This window comes from Rhinoderma darwinii, chromosome 5 (genome assembly GCF_050947455.1).
Source record: "Rhinoderma darwinii isolate aRhiDar2 chromosome 5, aRhiDar2.hap1, whole genome shotgun sequence".
Taxonomy (NCBI): Eukaryota; Metazoa; Chordata; class Amphibia; order Anura; family Rhinodermatidae; genus Rhinoderma; species Rhinoderma darwinii.
The window spans coordinates 344,163,183-344,177,432 of record NC_134691.1 but is presented as its reverse complement, the minus strand read 5'-3'; the positions used below and the strand labels follow the sequence as shown (position 1 = coordinate 344,177,432).

General features: G+C 41.0%; 1 protein-coding gene across 1 annotated transcript; it reads left to right on the top strand.

The window, feature by feature from the left end:
• The first annotated feature begins 1,182 nt into the window (after positions 1 to 1,182).
• Positions 1,183 to 12,463, top strand: LOC142653097 (lutzicidin-like). Its single transcript, XM_075828805.1, has 5 exons — positions 1,183 to 1,365; positions 3,580 to 3,681; positions 3,792 to 3,869; positions 12,138 to 12,310; positions 12,374 to 12,463. The coding sequence occupies exons 1-5, from the start codon at positions 1,183 to 1,185 to the stop codon at positions 12,447 to 12,449; spliced, it is 612 nt and encodes a 203-aa protein (XP_075684920.1). The 3' UTR covers positions 12,450 to 12,463.
• Positions 12,464 to 14,250: the final 1,787 nt, after the last annotated feature.

The window sequence follows — 14,250 nt, the reverse complement described above, 5'->3', positions numbered from 1 at the left end:
GAACGTAGGGACCGTCGCCCAGTTGTACGCCGTTGCCTAGGATGGGCCGTGCAAGTAGGCAGGGACTGAGTGGCGGGTAGATTAGGGCTCACCTGTGTGTCTCCCTACCCCGTCATTACAACAGGTCTAGAAGGAGGAGCACAGAGTAATGTAGAAGGCAGAGGACAGGTCTAGAAGGAGTAGGACAGAGTACTGTAGAAGGCAGAGGACAGGTCTAGAAGGAGGACCACAGAGTAATGTAGAAGGTAGAGGACAGGTCTAGAAGGGGGAGCACAGCATAATGCAGAGGGCAGAGGACAGGTCTAGAAGGAGGAGCACAGAGTACAGTAGAAGGCAGAGGACAGGTCTAGAAGGAGGAGCACAGAGTACAGTAGAAGGCAGAGTACAGGCCTAGAAGAAGTAGGACAGAGTACTGTAGAGGGCAGAGGACAGATCTAGAAGGAGGAGCACAGAGTAATGTAGAAGGTAGAGGACAGGTCTAGAAGGAGGAGCACAGAGTAATGTAGAAGGTAGAGGACAGGTCTAGAAGGAGGAGCACAGAGTAATGTAGAAGGCAGAGGACAGGTCTAGAAGGAGGAGCACAGTATAATGTCTTGTGTCTTTGGCAGTTGTTAATTCATTTTCCCTCCTCTTGGCAACTAAAAATTACCCTCTTGGGGGTGACATTGAACATACGAAAAAAAGAAAAAATAATATAAAATCTTTGTTCAATACTGAGGCCTGATGTGGGAGACATTCAATATTCCACCTATATAATGGTGTTTCTTAAAGGTTTCGTCATATGTAACGTGGAGTAATTCAAGAACAACTGGCGGTAATTTCTCTTGGGAATGGAGTTACTCCTTGAAACCGAATCTTCATTTTTTGACATTGTTCCAAAACCGTTACTCATTGGACACCTGTGCTCCCTCGCAACGAAAACTTTCTTGGTCTTCCATTCAGATCAAATATTTGGCCATTTTGCCAAGGACAATAATGTGATGGATAAATCTGTTTTCTTAATCTGTTTGCTGGAATTCTTTGTTTATTTCTGACACCAGGTCTCGGTCAGGTAACTCTGAAAAGAACCTGATCTTGTTTGTGCCAATCGTGTGCTGATGGCAGCTTAGCGCAGGAAAAATACTCTGTAGCTTCCAGAAAGCTGACCGCAGATACCTTCACGGGGCCGAGGAGAGACGCAGCATGGAGAATTGCTTTAAGGTTCTTCTCGTATTGGTGTTGGCCTCCATGGTCAATTCCAAACCTCTGACCTTTCTTGATGCCAACCCCTTGCAATTCATAGCCGAGGCCGTTGGTTTCTACAATGGAGAATCACTTTCAGACGTAGTGTTTAAGCTCTACAAGGAGGAGTATGACTACAAGGTGGTGAGTACCGATCTTCTGATCATCTTTAAGATGTCTGGTTACTTATTGGGTCAATCACGCAATAAAATAAAGATGTGTCACTTCTGAAATATGGACCAACAGAGGCGTAACTTGAAGCTCTACAGCATTTTGGAGTATGTTGGCACTATATAAATAACAGTATAAAGTATCAGGTGATGCCAATCTGCTCTCCTCACCTTACAATAATGTCACAGCCATAGTAGTAAATGTAGCAGGAATATCCGCACTTCCTGCTCGATAAAAGTAAAATTCTTCATTTAGTTCAGAAACTCAGATTAGGGAGCGACTATTTCACGGATGTGCTAGAACTGATGACGCGTCGGTATTCATAGCAGAGGGAGCACCTTGTGTCATATGTGTCTGTACGATGAAGAAATGTAAAATAAATATTATCTTTAAGGAGGACACAAGTGGCAATAACATTTCTACGATTGTGGACGTTCTCTACAACTCCCAGATCAAACAGAAAAGAGGAATCCTGCGTAAGAGACACTACATTTTCAAACAACTCCTGCTGATATAATATGAACTGATATAGATCAACTTTGTCATTCACTTACTGTTAAAATGTTGTGTTTTTATCCATGCAAATTCTGTGTAAAGTTACTGCCACTAGGTGTCTCCCTTCCTGCAATCTGCTGCCTACTCCCTGTTGTCAAGCACTGTCCGTCCCTGGTTATAGACCGGCTGCAGAAATTGTGGGGGGGGGGTATTAATAAACTTCCTGCCTACACAAGTTCATGGAGAGGGGAGGGGAAAAATGAGGAGGGGGCAGAGGGAGACTGAGTCAACAATATATGCTGTATGTAAGTCTATGGACGGGGAGGGCGCAAAGAGATTAAGAAAGACACTGCTGGTAAGATTTCTATCTCACCCCAGTGCTGGATTCTCAGCTACACTGCTTATTTCTGCTGTATAATCTCCTCCATGCTGCTGTAGCTTCTATATATGTGATAGATAGAGATAGGAGAGCAGGAATCTCCTCTTCTATGTGTTCAGTGCATAGAAGACATGATAGCAATTAGGTTTCACCCACTAGCTCAGAGACAACTGAAAATTAGAGCCTGCAGAGGAGAAAACTGCTAAATATTGCAGAATACAAGTCATATAATGGCCAGAAATAGTGTTATTCCTCATGTAAACAGGCGTGAGAGCTTATTCTGAAAAGTCACCTGAAAAGTTAGGTATGTTTTAAAAAGGATTAACATTGTGGTCTTACCCGGGGGCCTCCACCAATAGCCAAAAAGAAGGGGCCACTGTGCCCTTTAATTTCTGGAAAATGCCTTTAGTGATGACCATTATATATATTGCAGTACCTGGGGTGGAAGGCGGGCGGGGATTGTGTCTTGGGTGCTGTGTGCCAGGCGGAATAGCTAAGATATGCCAACCCGTGGCAGGCACTATACTTACCTCATAGAGTTCTGTTACATAGATAACGGTCTGTAGATATTATCTTCTTCTGGTCTCATCACATGTGTGACATATATACAGTATATAGCCGTGGTGACCCGGCTTCTCAGATATATGAGGTGAGATCGCCAGGATCATGCCTGGTTACAATTTAAGGATGATATAGGCGTTTATATGGGAGTGCTGCATGAATATCCCTGTAATGACTGTTTTCCATTGTCAGGCTTTTTTATGTAAAGCTTTATATTTGATATATTGTAACACTGAACCGAAACGTTGCAACAAAAGTCCACATTATTCTAACTAACCTGGAGTTCTGCCTATTTGGGTCCTAAAGGCTTATTGAATGTAATCTTCCATAGATGTTCTCTGTACAAGTCACACACGCCTGAGGCTGGTCCTATGGACGGGCGTTCATATAAAAGGCTGACATGTAATATTACTTTCCTGTAGAGTCCACTGCATGGGAAATGTATGGCTGACTGATTGCAGGGGCTTCTGTTACCAGATCCATAGTGATCTACTGATCGCCGGACCGCTTTTAAAATGAAAATTGTCTGTCCTGATAAAACAACCCCATAAATGATTGCTTGGAATCACCTGCAAAATAACTGCAGAATATGGACCCCTGGATAGAAGCCATGTGATTTATATGATGATGATAATAATAATAATAATAATAATAATGATGATGATGATAATAATAATTATGAGGATGATGATGATGAGGATGAGGATGAGGATGTATAAAATCTCATCACTTTGTTTTATTTTTCATTGCAGGGCCCCAAAGAGCAAAAACAGGCAAATTTCACCATTAAAGAAACTGTGTGTCAAAAATCTGAAAATCAAACAATTGAAAATTGTGAATTTAAATTTGAAGGGGTAAGACCTGAACATATCTCTGCTACCATTGTCCTGAGCAGTGTCTGGGTCATTACAGTATATATATATATACACACTCACACCTTGTGTTCTGTCTTCTATATCTCCAGGTGGAGAAGAGTTGTACCGCATCAAACAATGACCAGGAGAAGACTTTGTGGGTCACCTGCACCGCTGTAACTGCGGGGGTAAGTTCTGATCTGTGTTACCATGGTAATTGTTGCTCAAAAGGACCGCACCGCATTAATGCACTGTAGAGAATAGGGATTTTTTAAGTGCACTGATGCCTGTGGTGGAGATAGCAAAATAAAAATGAAGTTCTGTCCCCTTACAGTCACCACTAGGTGAAGCTCATGGCATAAGGATTTGTTTAGCACCCATAGAACTCTCACGTCTCATCATTGACTTATAAAGGATTTCAAGGTACTAGGAAATCCCTTCCAAGTGCGACCCTGCCAAGCTCCTCCCATCAAGTAGCTATTAAATATATCCACCAGAAGCCCCACCCCTGAGGAGAGAGAGATGAAAAAGTAGCAAATACTGCACTGTGCACAAATAGGGTGAGCTCACTACATACAGATATATACAGCTCCCATAGAGTCACATGATAACATTCTCACTACCAGCAGCCACCACTAGGGGAAGCTCCCCAGATATAGGTATATACATCTCCCATAGAGCAACATGATAACAATCTGCTGCCTACAGCCACCACTAGGGGGAGCTCACTACATACAGATATTTACAGCTCCCATAGTGTTACATGATAACATTCTGCTACCTGCAGCCACCACTTGGAGGAGCTCCCCATGATAACAATCTGCTGCCTACAGCCACCACTAGGGGGAGCTCACTACATACAGATATTTACATCTCCCATAGTGCTACATGATAACAATCTGCTGCCTGCAGCCACCACTAGGGAGAGCTCACTACATACAGATATTTACAGCTCCCATAGTGTTACATGATAACATTCTGCTACCTGCAGCCACCACTGGAGGGAGCTCACTACATACATACATAAAGAGACCCATAAAGTTACACAATAACATTCTGCTGCCTGCAGCCACCACTAGTTCGATCTCACTACAGATATATGCAGCCACCATAGAGCTACATGATAACATCCCGCTGCTTGCAGCCACCACTAGGGGACCCCACAACATACATACATATATGTGGGGGCTGCAGGCAGCAGGATGTTATCATGTAACTCTATGGGAGCTGTATATATCTGTATGTAGTGAGCTCCCCCTAGTGGTGGCTGCAGGTAGCAGAATGTTATCATGTAACTATGGGAGCTGTATATATATCTCTATGTAGTGAGCGCCCCCTAGTGGTGGCTTCAGGCAGCAGAATGTTATCATGTAAGTATATAGGAGCTGTATATATCTGTATGTAGTGAGCTCCCCCTAGTGGTGACTGCAGGCAGTAGAATGTTATCATGTAACTCTACGGGAGCTGTATATATATATATATATAGCAATAGAAAGCAGCAGCACTCACTAGAAACAAATGTGTGGGTGCCAAGCAAGTCGTCCAGATCCAAGGACAAGGCAGTATATAAAAATAGAAATCTTGCAGCACTCCAAAAGTGTGAAAAATAAGTGGTTTATTCAGCCAACAAACAGCGACGTTTCTGTCCTACAATAGGACCTTTATCAAGCATGGTGACATACTGAGTGATAACGGTTTATAAAGAGCAAAAGAGCATTTACATAATTCATCTCATTAAAATACAAATAAAGTGCAAAGTGACAGAATTACAGAGCATTGTGTATATGGATGGTATCAAGTACAATCAAAATATTGATACATAAAGTGCACGTGCAGATACATATAAAATAAACAACATTATCGCATAATAAACATGCAATAATACATGATTACAACATAATCAAATATTCAACAGTTGTGTCAGAACTAGTCACATTAGTTCCCCTCACCACGTTGATTATTTTTGATCACATTGCTACATGGAGCAGGTCAAACTACCTGTTGGTATATCTACAGCCAATAATGCAATTTTTTCTGATGAGGACATTGCGAGAATTTTAAATGGAGCGGAGGGTGATATTTCGTTTCTTAGTGTTCCTTCCACACCGGACATCAAACGGAACCTAGAGTTTGAATCTAAACGTCTAATCAATATCGAGCTTCACTTACTCACGTTGGGCCAATATTACAGGAACAGGATGGTTCCCCGCGGCATGAGATCTCAACTTAAACCAACGATGCACATGCAGCATGAGGAGTTCCGCAACAAATATGAGCAATTGGCAAGTAAATATGCGCTTGATACTATATTACTTAATATGGACTTTTTACAAAGAGATTTAGCTGCACTCAAGATCAAGACCATTAAACTGGAAGACACATTAAAGACCCTCATCTCTACGGATGACTTCAATATGCATATGGAGAAATTACATACTACCCTGGGTAAAGTGAGAACCGAGATTGAAGAAACAAAAAAGAGGAAATGGCACCGCGATCAATCAGATTACCAAACGGGTCGCGTGTATACTTGGGATAATATCCTTGATTATACAAATGTATCATCTAGACGAGATAAACAACCAAGAGTTCAAGTGTTCAACAGGGACACACGCACACAGGGTCCAGTCCGGAAAAACGCACAACGAAGTGAACAGGATGATTTTTTAGAGTTGAATATACTGGACACTACAAAAGGAAAATCACCAGACGAGCAGGACGCAGGAGAAATAGAGGGAGGAAGAACCCGCCTCCAGAAACAAGCACAATACAGAGGACAAAGACCACCGAACAACAGCAACAGGAAAATACTATCCAAACAGTGGTAAATATCTCTACTCATAATCTGTCTGATATACAATTACAGACCCTGTCAAAAGGTCTTTCGTTTTGCCCCAATCAACATACTGATTGGTTCCAATTGGAGTTAGATCTGTATAAGTTCATTAGAGCTATCAAATTGAAAGTCTGGTTTAATATACAATCTAGTGAAGTGGTGGAGCATGACACTCTTCCTAAATTATCTCTGGGTAAAGTAGGACTTTATAATAAAAGTTCGTTCCAACCCCCGATTATGTCACATGCTATTGAGACATTTAGAGAGTTGGTTCAAAAAGACCTAAATATATTAAAAACGCAGACGAATAATGAATTTTTTAAACATCCTAACATGACCTCTTCTGAGATCATAGCTCTTGAAGAACTTATCCATAACCACGATCTCACGATCAAACCCGCTGATAAAGGGGGTGCGATCGTGGTTATGGATACAATTATGTACATTAATGAATGCAATAGACAGTTACTTGATACTAACACCTATAGGTTGTTAAAGGGAGATCCTAGATATGACATTGAAAAGAAAATTGGATTATTAATCACTCATGCAATGGAAGAGGGTACTATAGATCAACATTTGAAAAAATTCTTAATAATAGAACATCCAACTACCCCCTGTTTATATTTGTTACCCAAGATACATAAAAATCTGTCAAATCCACCTGGCCGCCCCATAGTGTCTGGCAGAGGGTCATTGTTGAATAATATCTCTATTTTTGTTGATAAAGTTCTGAGAGATTTTGGGATCAGTGCTAAATCGTATGTAAGAGACACCTCAGATTTTTTGCAAAAACTGAGGATGATTACCCTACCGGTAGGTTCACTATTGGTTTCTTTCGATGTTACATCACTGTACACTTCAATTAATCATAGTAAAGGGCTAGACGCTGTGAGATGCAAGTTATCTGGCTCTGACTAGGATGCCACATCTTGTGAGTTTATCATGGCACTTGTTGAGCTAATTTTGACATCCAACTATTTTTTGTTTAATGACAAATATTACATTCAACTTAAAGGAACAGCCATGGGGTCCAACATGGCTCCGACCTATGCCAACATTTTTATGGACATGATGGAGGAGATGTCTATCTGTGTGTCCCACCACTTCCAATGGGTTTTGAGGTGGTGGCGATACATAGATGACATCTTCCTCATCTGGACTGATACAGAAACTTCATTAAAAGAGTTATCAATTTCTCAACTCTTTGGATACTGATATTCAATTCACTATGGTATATTCCTCAGAATCCATTCAATTCTTGGATGTTACAGTGATGGCCATCGATAACACTCTGAAAACTAAATTACACGTGAAGGATACTGATCGCAATACACTCTTGAGATATGAAAGCTGTCACCCTAAAAATATGATAAAATCATTACCTTACAGCCAGATGATCAGGGTAAAGAGGATCACAGATGATCATGATGATCTATCTAGGTCTTTGGATATCATGACCTCCAATTTTTTGGAGAGAGGATATCCTAGATCATTAATTTCAAGACATAGAGACAAAATTTGTGATATACCGAGAGAGAAACTATTCGAAACCTCTAAACAACATAGACCCAAAAGAATCCCTTTTATCTCCACATATAATGAATTAAGTGGGGACATCTCTAGGATAATGAATAAACACTGGCCTATTTTGAAAGGGAGTTATGAACACATTGAGGAACTAAACAATGGACCATTGATGTCATATAGACGTACACAAAACTTTAGAGATAGACTGGTTAAAACAAAAGTCAAAGAATGTAAAAATGCTTCACAGCCTTTATTACAACCACTGAAATTGGGCAATTTTCCTTGCTATCATTGTGTAAACTGTACATATATGTGCAGAGGTAATGTCTTTATACACCCTCAAACTGGGAGAAACTATGATATCAGACACACATTTACCTGTGATTCTGATTGGGTTGTCTATGCGTTATGGTTTCCCTTGTCAATTAATATATATATGGGGGAAACTACCTGCACGTTTAAAACTTGCCTAAATAATCACAGATTTTCAATTAGGAAGAAAAAACTAGATCTACCTGTTGCAAAACATTTTGCTGAGAAAGGACATACTGAGAGAGACCTAAAATTTATGATCCTTGACCATATTCCACCATTACACAATGGTGGTGATAGACATATGGCTTTGCATAAGAGGGAACTGAAATGGATATTCTTATTGAATACGTTGAGACCTAACGGACTCAATGTAGAATTTAATGTGGATAGGATTACTGTGTAACGTCTTGTCTCCCCCTCTCCTCCATGTACTCCCGTATATGATCCTCATTGGTCATCTTTTTTGGTGACATGATTTTATTATATTATGCTTTATCAGTATTTTTTTCCTTGTTATTAACATATTTATTTTGTATTATTCTAGATTCCAACGGAACTTCGGGACCATTCTCTCATCATCATTGATCCAGTTGTATTTGCAAAAATTGATTGCTGGTGTTAGATCTAGTCCCAGCCCATATAATAAAGATAATTCTCTATATACATTGCTTATTTCTTGTCTCGTATGGTGATAGTCAGTAGATAAGATGGGGTTAAATACCCAGGCATATATATATATTTTTTCGATATCGCTTTTGCGGACATGGCATTGCATCGACGAACATAGGTCCGTTACACGTTTGTGATCTGCTGGGATTCCCCATACACATTACTTTGTGTTTGGTTGGATCCTAGAGTTCCTGGGTACTAGTTCCCTCTTGACCACGGAAGTGTGGACAGGGATCTAGTATACCCGCGTGTGGACCTTTGGGTGCTCTGTATCCGCCAACATATATGAATCATTATAAACATTGCTATAATAATACTGACTGTCTCCACGAGCTTATTTTTAGATCAAGTTTTGATCTTTTACCTGATTGGGACTATATACGATACCAGCGGTAACTACGTTACAACATGTATCTCTTTAATCATACAGTGCTTTGTGATTGATGGTTGCTTGACAACGGTGAACGCTTTGCGAGGGAGGTGCTCGGGGCGGTGAATGCGTTGTCATCACTGCGCTCCTGAAGCATCCTGTTGCATAGCGACGTAAAAACTTCCGGTCCTCTAACCGGATGTCGGCAACTTATATACACACACCCACATATCTTACAATACCATGCTCTGTGTACTGAGTGCTGTTATACACATAGCCTGTACGCAATTTGGATGATGAAGGTCCTGAAGCTCTGATTGGTGAGGGGAACTAATGTGACTAGTTCTGACACAACTGTTGAATATTTGATTATGTTGTAATCATGTATTATTGCATGTTTATTATGCGATAATGTTGTTTATTTTATATGTATCTGCACGTGCACTTTATGTATCAATATTTTGATTGTACTTGATACCATCCATATACACAATGCTCTGTAATTCTGTCACTTTGCACTTTATTTGTATTTTAATGAGATGAATTATGTAAATGCTCTTTTGCTCTTTATAAACCGTTATCACTCAGTATGTCACCATGCTTGATAAAGGTCCTATTGTAGGACAGAAACGTCGCTGTTTGTTGGCTGAATAAACCACTTATTTTTCACACTTTTGGAGTGCTGCAAGATTTCTATTTTTATATACTGCCTTGTCCTTGGATCTGGACGACTTGCTTGGCACCCACACATTTGTTTCTAGTGAGTGCTGCTGCTTTCTATTGCTATATATATATATATATATATATATATATATATATATATATATATATATATATATATATATATATGTATATATATATATATATATATATATATACAGCTCCCGTAGAGTTACATGATAACATTCTACTGCCTGCAGTCACCACTAGGAGGAGCTCACTACATACAGATATATACAGCTCCTATATACTTACATGATAACATTCTGCTGCCTGAAGCCACCACTAGGGGGCGCTCACTACATAGAGATATATATACAGCTCCCATAGTTACATGATAACATTCTGCTACCTGCAGCCACCACTAGGGGGAGCTCACTACATACAGATATATACAGCTCCCATAGAGTTACATGATAACATCCTGCTGCCTGCAGCCCCCACTAGGGGAGCACACTACATACAGAGATATATACAGCTCCCATAGAGTTACATTATAAGATTCTACTGCCTGCAGTCACCACTAGAGGGAGCTCACTACATACAGATATATACAGCTCCCATAGAGTTACATGATAACATTCTGCTGTCTGTAGTCACCACAAGGAGGTGCTCACTACGTACAGATATATACAGCTCCCATAGAGTTACATGATAAGATTCCACTCCCTGCAGTCACCACTAGGGGGAGCTCACTACATAGAGATATATACAGCTCCTATATAGTTACGTCATAACATTCTGCAGCCTGCAGCCACCACTAGGGTTAGCTCACTACATACAGATATATACAGCTCCCATAGAGTTACATGATAAGATTCTACTGCCTGCAGCCATCACTAGGGGGAGCTCACTACATACAGATATATACAGCTCCCATAGAGATACATGATAACATTCTGCTGCCTGCAGACACCACTAGGGGGAGGTCACTACATACAGATATATACAGCTCCTATATAGTTACATGATAACATTCTGCTGCCTGCAGTCACCACTAGGGGGAGCTCACTTAATACAGAAGTATACAGCTCCTATATAGTTACATTATGTTATCCTGCTGCATGCAGCCACCCCTAGGGGAGCACACTACATACAGATATATATATACAGCTCTCATTGACCTTGATAATAAATCTGTCTAAAAGGGTTTTCCGGGGCTGTAATATTGATGTCTTTCATCAATAGAATAGGTTATTAATATCAGATTAGTAGGAGTCTGATGTTTTGCATTCCCACTAATCTGCTGACTGAAGGGGCCTCACCATCACCTCTTTTATTGCTTACCACAGCACCGTACATTTGGTAGTGGTGATGCCTGGTACTGCAGCTCACTGCAGTTCAGTCTCTTTCACGTGAATGGGACTAAGCGGCATTGCCAGACACAGCCACTAAAAAATGTTCAGCGCTGTGCCTGGTAGACATTGAAAGGGGATTTGCCATTGCCCCAACAATTAGCACATCGGTGGGGTTGCTGGAGGTCGGACCGCTACCATTCTCATATTGATGGCCAGTCATCAATATTACAGTACTGGGAAAACTCCTGTAAGTAACCTCCCGAACTCCCCCTAGTGGCGTCTGCAGCATCATGTAACTCTATGTCTATGCAGAGGATTTGGAGCTTTGTATCAGAGAATTAGAGACTTCCGACCGCTATAATGATATATTATGAAATGAATAGAACAGTTATAATAAAGAAATAGGACAGCACTGACGGGGAGCAATACAAAGCTGTGCAGTGTCTTTATAGTGGAAGTTCTCCAATGTCTCAGGAAATAACAGAACAGAATCCTGGACCTAAAAATAAAAACATGGAGATCCCCTTTATATTGTGTCACCGGAGACCCATCAATATTAACATAGAAAAGAGTCAAACCAGACAAATGCTAATTACCAATATGTATCCAATCGGGTAAAAAAAAAGATTCCATTTCATTGCCCTCTATGGGGAGAATTCTGACTTTTTATCTGAAGTTTATTTTATTTGTTTTGCTTTTGTTGCTTTTTTTTAACAAGACAAAAAGATTCCCAGAAAGTGGATACGTGGAACGGCCAAGAAACCCGGAAGACGACTATGCCGACCAAGCAGAAGAGGAAGCCTCTCCTGAGGACCACGTCACAGTTATGGATGAAAATGATAAGACGTTTCTAGAAGGAGAAGATGAAGAAGAAAGAAGAATCATAGATAAGTTCCTGGCATCAAAATCAGGGATCACTGATGACAAAACTCTTGTATCAAGAACCCCGAAGAGGAAGCTGCAGCCGGGACAGTTTCTTGGAAGATTCCTGTGTCTGGAATGTTTCTTCGACATATTGCCAAGAAAATAAGCTGCAAGTCCCCCCTCCCCCATCCATTATATCATTATTATCAATAGAGTCACTTCAGCAAGACCTTTCTGATACCCTAAAGGAGCAATAGTAGATGGGTTACCTGGGGTGACCGTCATTTGTGTTGCATTGGATGACTGGTCTGGTCTGACCTTCCGTCCTACAGTCACCATCCTTAAAGTAATTGTCCACTCTTGAACACTGTTTTATTTAATTTTTAAGTCCAACATTCTGTGCTGAATAATTTTTTAATATATCTTTAGAGCGCTCCTGAGACAGAGCTCCAAATCCTCTGCATAGACATAGAGTTACATGATTAAATTCTGTCTGCCTGCAGCCACCACTAGGGGGAGCTTAGGATCTCATTGGGTTTGTCTGTGATGAGACCCCTTTTACTGTTTCTCCTAGGTAAACCTCCGCCATACATTAGCCACTCTTATCCTTGCACCCGAGAACCTACTGACGTTATAACCAAGGCCTTGTATATATAGAACAATCTAGAGGGATCAGGTGAGATCGTCACTAACTTATCGCCCTTCTGCGGCAGATTTATAAGGTTCTTGTCCGTTGTTCTCCATTACCGGTAATGATTTTACAGCACTGTCCATAGACCATGAAGAACTGATTTGGGTCACCCAGTCACCCAACTGCATCTTCCCTGTTGTCTCCTCCCCCCCCCCCCCCCATCTGCTCCTGAAAACACTCCCAAACTAAAGTAGAAATTTCCAGACGACAGTCTGGCAGTCTTGGAAAGACAGCAGCCACGTTTTTCCAGTCCTGGACAATCTCTTTCATTTATCATTAAAATTATTACATTATGTAAATTAAATCATATAGCAGTTTTTTTAATGACTTTGGAGGCGGAGCTTGAAGATCCTGGATCCTAGTGCCCCTGTTGTGTAGGTGATGGTGATTTGAACCCTTTCAGGCATCAGAGCCCAGGGGCAACTAGAAACTCTGCCCCCCTATAGCCTCATCACTGTGCGTATAAGTCATAGGACATTAATATTGTATGTGATATATTGGTGCACTGTAATAAAGATATTATATAATGGTTTTGGACGTCTTCTTTGGGCCACACCTCATAGTTTTACATAATGTTCTGGTTAATTACTTCTCTAATGACTATAATGACATTGTGTGTGACACACTCTTATGATCCAGTCGTGGGGACTGACATAGTTATACCCTATTGTGTAATAACCACGGGGGATGAGTAGTAAACACTTTACGGATCACGTGTCCACAGTCACATTTACAGTATTCTGTCTTACCAAGAAAGGGATGTCTCCGGGATCCACTGACTAATCAACTCAGACATTTGCTTTCCCAAGACCAACACAATGGGCAGGGAATGAATGATGGCTGTGTCTGCAGGGAAGGGTCAACAAACATTCGAGGCTCTAGACCAAAAGTTCAGCTCTAGACCAAAAGTTCAGCTCTAGACCAAAAGTTCAGCTCCAGACCAAAAGTTCAGCTCTAGACCAAAAGTTCAGCTCCAGACCAAAAGTTCAGCTCCAGACCAAAAGTTCAGCTCCAGACCAAAAGTCCAGCTCCAGACCAAAAGTTCAGCTCTAGACCAAAACTTCAGCTCCAGACCAAAAGTCCAGCTCCAGACCAAAAGTTCAGCTCTAGACCAAAAGTTCAGCTCCAGACCAAAAGTTCAGCTCCAGATGAAAAGTTCAGCTCTAGACCAAAAGTTCAGCTCCAGACCAAAAGTCCAGCTCCAGACCAAAAGTTCAGCTCTAGACCAAAAGTTCAGCTCCAGACCAAAAGTTCAGCTCCAGACGAAAAGTTCAGC